Source organism: Calonectris borealis, chromosome 3 (assembly GCF_964195595.1).
Source record: "Calonectris borealis chromosome 3, bCalBor7.hap1.2, whole genome shotgun sequence".
NCBI lineage: Eukaryota > Metazoa > Chordata > Aves > Procellariiformes > Procellariidae > Calonectris > Calonectris borealis.
In genome coordinates this window covers 107,960,027-107,967,547 of record NC_134314.1, presented here as the reverse complement: position 1 = coordinate 107,967,547, position 7,521 = coordinate 107,960,027, and the positions used below count along the sequence as shown (strand labels likewise).

Sequence of the window (7,521 nt, the reverse complement as noted above, 5' to 3'; positions counted from 1 at the left end):
GGCGAGCTTTTGTGCTACCTGTGACAACGAGCAGTGTTTCACAGAAAGGCATCAGGGTAACAGCAGCACTCATGCAGGCTCCAAGTGAGCTCTCACATCTTGCTGTCCAAACAGCAAGACCCTTAGCTATGGAGGTAAAGGGAAAAAAAGCTTTCCAACTGGGCAGAAGGATTAAAGTTTATCCCTTAATCCTTAATTCTAAAGCAGGCTTGCAGCAATGAGAGATGAGATTCTCACACACTCATCAAAAGATTCTGCTACCTTTATTATATATATACCCTACTCATCTGTGATTCAGTGACCTACAGAAAACGGCCTGGGTGTTTTTGTGAAAATTAGCATAAGCAAAACATTTACTTTTTTTTTTTCCTTGGTGCAGATAATGAAAAATTTACCAGCTTTACCTCTGTCTTTACCTTTTTATCCACCGACCATATCCCAAACACCTAAATGACTGGTATTCTTGGTCACAGGACTTCATCTTTGTGGAATTATTTCAAGCAATCTGTGCTTGTGGTGGGCACGCAATTCCTCTGGCTGACTGAGTCGTCATCTAGGAAAAATCTCCTTAGGAGGGTATCATGGTCACTGCAATAGGTTACTGAAAAGATTTTTAAAATCTTTACATCTGATTGATGATTGTCAGACTGGTCTTCTCTAGAGTCCACCCAGATTTTTAAAATCTTTAAATCTGATTGATGATTGTCAGACTGGTCTTCTCTAGAGTCCACCCAGATTTTTAAAATCTTTAAATCTGATTGATGATTGTCAGACTGGTCTTCTCTAGAGTCCACCCAGATAGCCAGCGCTTCTGCTGCTTAGTTCTTCAAAACATGGCTGACAACTGAGAACCATGTAGGCCCGCTGCTCATTTTCATAAGCACATATGGTACACGTCTGTTCACTTCCACTGGCGTGTGCTGGTTCATATTTGACCTAGGGTTATGTGGCAGAAACACGGGAGGCTGCTGAAGACAGTAAGCATGCTACTGAATGCTGCACAAAACCAATTCTGAGACCAAAATTTTCCTTTCAGATCACTCCTTTAAAACACAAGCAAATACTCTCGGCCATCAGCAAGGACAAAAATAGGGTCTGTAACCCATTCTTTATTTATGTGGACTCCAGTGCATTTTTGTTGGGTGTGTGGAAAGGTGAATGGCAAGTGCTTTCTAACTCTCTGTGGGAAAGTTGTTACTCTAACTTCTTTCCTGGCTTGTGTACATCGAAAAGGAGATAGTCTTAGTCATCCTCTTGAGCTATACTTCAAGCCCTGCTTACTGACAGCCTCTGTGGATGTCCTAAGCTGTACACAGCAGTGCTGAGATGGACAGGCACTACTACAACATCCACTCTCAGGTACTGCCAGTCTCCTTTCTTTTTTGCTGTGCCAGTGGAGGTTTCTAGGTGATGTAAAACCAAGTTAACAAAACTGAATTTTAAAAAAAGTTAGTACAATATCGTAGGTCAGTTCCAGACTACTCAAAGCATCTGCATTGGCCTTCCCTGATCCAGACACACACTTCCTAAGGAGGCTGAGACCAGAGCTTGCGTATTTGCATTCTGTATGCACTTGTTTGCTGCCTTTAGATCTAGGTAGAATATCCACCCTGCATTGTAAAAGTTCTTTCCATTGCTCAGAAACATACTCTGCTTAGGACTTTCCATCCCAAAAGCATTTGCTGCATTTTTCCTCCCCCTCCTACTTTTCCCCTTCCCTTTATCCCTTACCCCTTCTGACATGAACGCAGTAGAAGGAAACAAAATCTTGCATGCTGAGCTCTGGTTCTCTAAACTTCATTGCTCCAGTTTTCAGTAACAAATGAAGCATTTATGCACAGGCATGTAACTGAATGGGATGATGGTCATTTTGTGGGAAGAATATTCTTCCCAAAAGGTCTTAGGTGCTAATGTACAATGGTGAAGGGTTGTATAAAATGCTACATGGAAGGATTCTGTTAAATTAAAAATCTTTGCTGTCCTATGGGAGCAGTAAGAGGCATTACTTGCTGCCAGCATCCTCCTCCTGCTTATGGAGGGCCAAGATTCGGGGGAAAAGGTAGCAACTTATGCAGAAAAAATTGAGGGAGCAAAGAGTTTACAAATGAAACCTTCCCTGTCACCAAACCAGAGCAGAGTTGGAATGTAACAACTGTTAAGAGATTGTTAGCGATTTCTTTACCTTACAAGAACGTGAAAAAACAGGTAAGTGTAAAAGCAAAGGTGGCTAGAAATACTTCATCATTTTCTTACTATCTAATAATAAAAATAAAATTACATTTTTAAATTAAAAACCAACAACAATGTTTTCTAATTCTTCCACTCTAAATATTTTGAGCTTTTTCTTGTGGTAAGTTGATACACATGTCTATTAGATTTTGACTTCCAGAGTACTTTCTATTTGTCACTGCTTTTGGTGATGCTGTGATTTTGCCCAAACTTTAAAAACCAACTGTAGCATTTGGGCAAATACAAGGAATGGAAATGTAAACATCTGAAATATAAATGTAATTGTGCTAAACATCTTATATTATGGTGTCAGCAAGAACCATCATAAAACTTTGCAGACTCACGTTAGTAGTCACAGTTGTTTTCATTACCCAGAAATCACTTTGTATGATGGCAACAAGCAAAAGACGATTTTAGTTCAAGCGCAATATTCTGCATAGAATTTTGTACTTGTGCTTTAAAGAAGCAGTGTGCTCAAATCATAATAATAATTAGTGGTGTTTACCTCTTTTTAATTATTGGCTCAAAGCCCAACTTTTTTCCTCTCTGAAGTAGATTTACTTTGCAGCTGTTACATGGCCATTAGGGCTTGATTCCACAAGGATTTACACTTACCAATTTTTAAGCAGATTGTGCTGGAGGTCACACAAATTCTTCCATTGGGTTGTCATTTCATTTCAATAAATGCTTTTTTAAAAGGAGAAGCAGATGGTTGCTATATTAGTTAGAAGGTTTTTTTAAACAACCACTTTAGGGCTAATAATTTGCTCCGTTGTTACCGTGCTCAATAAAAAAAGACCTTCCTTCCTTTGAAGAGGTTTTTGTCTCAGATAGAGACAGGCAGACAGCTGGCATAATGCAAGGAAAATCCAAAGTGGGAATAAATTAATAAATGGATTCATCAGTGAGCTCAATAGTTATGTTATGCACCTTTTTGTTTAACTTAAGAATTTACAGTTCAGGAAATGTAGTTTTTCACAAAACGTGAAATCTTGCAGCAGCACAGTTTCAGGCTACCACATTCTTTCTTTTCCTTCGCTGTTAGCCTTGTTCCTGCCTATACTTTCAAAACTATTTTACAACCCTTTCAAGAACAATTTCACATTGCAGGGTTAATCTGAGGCTCAAGGAGCCCCAAAAGAGGTCCCCCTTTTAAAATTTTACGTCTGTTTGGCACTTCTGTGTGGCAGCCATCTGAATTCCAAATAACGTGATTGCCCTCACAAGGAGAGCACTCAGGGGAAGAGCAGCGTTGGCCTGCTCTGCTGAGATGACTGGATGACTGCACTTTACTTTGGTAATCCAAACTGTTTAAACCTGTTTGGATTGGATTAAGGAATTAAGCTAATACACCAGCATTACCAGTTCCATGACGCAAATCAAACAGCTAGGCCAAGATTTTCACACTTACCTAGTGGGGTTTTGGTGCCGCCCTTAAGGTGCATAAAGGAGGGTTACTTTTCAGGTCGTAGGAGGTGCTTGCATCTCTTTGGGACCCATCTTCTGACCAGCCAGCCTATCAGATGATGCCTGTTAGACTTCAGAGAAAGAATAAATCCCAAATCACTAGTAATTTTTAGTGTGACATTAGTCTTTTATGCTACAACTGTTAAAAACGTGCTCTACAACTTACTACATAGATAGCCAACTTCAGAATTAATGCTTACTATTTTCACTTTTTTCGCATAGATCCGTGATGTTACATCAGCAGCTATTACTTGTCTTTGGAATATCACTAGCTAGTGATACATGTGCATTTAGAAGCTGTTATTCAGAAGCCCAAGTCTCCCTATATTATTTCTGCAACCTCACAGATATTCCACTTGTGCCAAAGGATACAGTGAAGCTTTTGCTAACTTTCAACTATATCAGACAAGTGACTGCAACTTCGTTTCCACTGCTGGAGCACTTGTTGGTGTTGGAAATCGGAACGCAGTATGTCTATCCTGTTACCATAGGAAAAGGAGCTTTCAGGAACCTGCCAAACCTTCGTGTCTTAGACTTGGGATCCAATACAATTCTTCAACTGGATCTTGATGCTTTTGTGGGCTTGCCAAGTCTGACTGTACTCCGTCTGTTTCAGAACCACCTTGGAGATTCCATCCTGGAGGAACGTTACTTTCAAGATTTGAGCTCATTAGAAGAATTGGATCTTTCAGAGAACCAAATAACAAAACTTCAGCCTCATCCCTTATTTTATAATCTAACAGTCTTGAAAACTGTGAACCTGAAATTCAACAAGATATCCAACCTGTGTGAAAGCAATCTCACCAGCTTCCGAGGAAAACACTTTTTATTTTTTAGCATCAGTTCTAATACTCTGTACAAGACAGATGAAATGGCCTGGGCCAAATGCCCAAATCCTTTCAGAAATATTACGTTTAACTCACTAGACCTTAGTGACAATGGCTGGAGCTCAGAGAAAGTCCAATATTTCTGTACAGCCATTAAAGGGACTCAAATCAGTTCTTTAGTATTTAGCTCTCATACAATGGGTTCGGGATTTGGCTTTAACAACTTAAAAAATCCAGATAATGATACGTTTGCAGGACTAGCAAGAAGTGATCTTCAATTGCTTGATATTTCAAATGGTTACATTTTCTCTCTCAATTCTTTAATCTTTCAAAGCCTTGGTAATCTGGAATTGCTGAACCTTTTCAAAAACAAGATAAATCAAATCCAAAGGCGAGCATTTTTTGGTTTGGGAAACCTAAAAACTCTCAATCTCTCAAGTAATCTTTTAGGCGAGTTGTACGATTATACTTTTGAAGGTCTACATAGTGTAATGTATATTGATTTACAGCAAAATCATATCGGGATGATTGGTGAAAAATCATTCAGTAACTTAGTAAGTCTGAAAATAATTGATCTCCGAGACAACGCCATTAAAAAACTCCCTTCCTTTCCACATCTGACCTCTGCCTTTTTAGGTGATAATAAGCTAATGTCTGTAGTTGGCACAGCAATAGCAGCAACACACCTTGAATTAGAAAGAAATTGGTTGGCCAACCTGGGTGACCTGTATATTCTTTTCCAAGTTCCAGATGTGCAGTATATCTTCTTAAAACAGAACCGCTTCTCTTACTGTGAGAAAAGTGATAATGTTATAGAAAACAATCAGTTAATCTATATGGATCTAGGTGAAAATATGTTACAGCTTGTGTGGGAGAGAGATTTATGTTTGGATGTGTTCAGGGCACTGTCCAGACTTCAGGTTCTACATCTGAATAACAACTACCTTAGTGCTCTTCCACAGGAGATTTTTAGAGGTCTAACATCTCTAAAAAGACTTAATCTAGCTTCCAACCTATTGTCTCATCTTTCTCCTGGGCTTTTTCCACAAAGCCTAACAAACCTAAACTTATCTGGAAACCAACTTTTTTCCCCTGAGCCTGAAGTCTTTATGACTTTGAGTATTCTGGATATAACACATAACAAGTATGTCTGTGATTGTACCTTAAAGAGCCTGCTAGCGTGGCTAAATGAAACCAATGTAACCCTAGCTGGCTCACAATCTGACAGGTACTGTATATACCCACCTGCATTTGCAGGGGTACCACTGTCGTTTCTGACATATGATGGTTGCAACGAAGATGAACTCCAGCAGACACTCAGGTTCTCAGTATTCATCTTCACCTTCATCACTCTTCTATTGTTTCTGATGGCAGTTGTCATTTGTACTCGCTGTCGGGGGATTTGTTTTGTCTGGTATAAAACTATCACCAAAAAAATGATAGACAGCCATCCACAAGTAGCAGATAAAAGTGAATATAAATATGATGCGTATTTGTGCTACAGCAAAAATGACTTTGAATGGGTCCAGAATTCTTTGCTAAAGCGCCTGGATTCACAGTATTTTGATAAAAACAGATTTACCTTGTGCTTTGAGGAAAGAGATTTCTTGCCTGGGGAAGAACGTATCAACAATATTTGTGATGCCATTTGGAACAGCAGGAAAACAATTTGCATTGTGACCAGGCAGTTTCTCAAAGATGGCTGGTGTGTGGAAGCCTTTAATTTTGCCCAGAGCAGGTACTTTTGTGATCTGAAAGATGTCCTCATTATGGTAGTGGTTGGGTCACTTTCTCAGTATCAACTGATGAAATACAAACCAATTCGAAACTTTTTACAAAGGAGTCAATATTTGCGGTGGCCTGAAGATTATCAGGATGTAGACTGGTTTTTAAATAACCTTTCTTGCCAAATTCTGAAGGAAAAAAAAGTGCAACGGAAAGCCAGTGGTATAGAGCTGCAGACTGTAGCAACACTCTCCCATTGATAGTGTATGGGTTGCTGGCTTTCTAAATATACCATTTCCAGCTGTGCCATGGCAGGACTAAACAGAAGTTTGCTTCATCTTTCCTTGAAAAAGCAGGTAAAAAGATAACTATTTCAGTATAAATCCTACTAAACATGCAGACAGCTTGAAAGCAACCAGCAAATATATGAAAGTGCAATTATTTTATGGACTATGACACATTTTCAGAAGAATTAAGTGAATCACAGATGCTTCACATTTTGGATGCTCAGCTTCAGGCGCTTTTAGTCCTGATTTTTGGAGTACTACTTACTTACAGGTCTGTTTCAGTTAGAGAAGGATGCCTATGGTTGTTTCTTTGAGAAGGATGCCCATGGTTGTTTCTTTGAGAAGGATGCCCATGGTTGTTGCTTTAAAAAGAGCCAATGGTACTGTACGGGACTGATCAAGTATGCTTTCATGTATGGCCTCGCCTGACCATCAGTTCATGCATTACTTACTCCTGTGCTTTCTGAACTTTGTAACTTTTCACGGTCTGTTTCAAAGTAGAATCAGTGCTTTGCACCTTTATGCTTTAAATTGGTGTAACACAGATTTCAATTATTATTTGTTTTCTACTCAGTTAGCCTCAGCTTCTCAACAGGAACGTACAAACTTTGAACTTCATTCATCCCCTTCCCCTCCACAACTTCTGTGCTTGGTGGTAAAACTATGGTCATCGCTCTACTTCATTTGCTGCTGTTTCAGCCCGGTGCTCTTTCAGTTGAGCTGCCTCCTGCCCTGCAGAGAGGAACAGGTATCCCCCCTTCAGATCTGAAGCAAGCCTGGGCTTGAAAAGCAAACAAAAAACTACCTCAGCGGCCACGTGGGCTGTACACCGGTGACATGGCCAACAGCCCAGTGACTGCCAGACAGCTTTCACATTCTGGGAGTGGAAAGTACGGACAACTGGTGTGTAATTTGGGTTGTTCTCTGTACATCCTGCGTTCTGATCAATTCGAAGGTGTTTTTCTGCTGCTATTGAAATATTTTTC

General features: G+C 39.7%; 1 protein-coding gene across 1 annotated transcript; it reads left to right on the top strand.

The window, feature by feature from the left end:
• Positions 1-3,925: 3,925 nt before the first annotated feature.
• TLR5 (toll like receptor 5) lies at positions 3,926-6,768 on the top strand. The gene has a single exon (XM_075147192.1). The coding sequence runs from the start codon at positions 3,926-3,928 to the stop codon at positions 6,506-6,508; it is 2,583 nt and encodes an 860-aa protein (XP_075003293.1). The 3' UTR covers positions 6,509-6,768.
• Positions 6,769-7,521: the final 753 nt, after the last annotated feature.

Coding starts and splice junctions, on each gene's coding strand:
- TLR5 (XM_075147192.1), top strand. CDS start 3,926: ATGTTACATCAGCAGCTATTACTTGTCTTTGGAATATCACTAGCTAGT.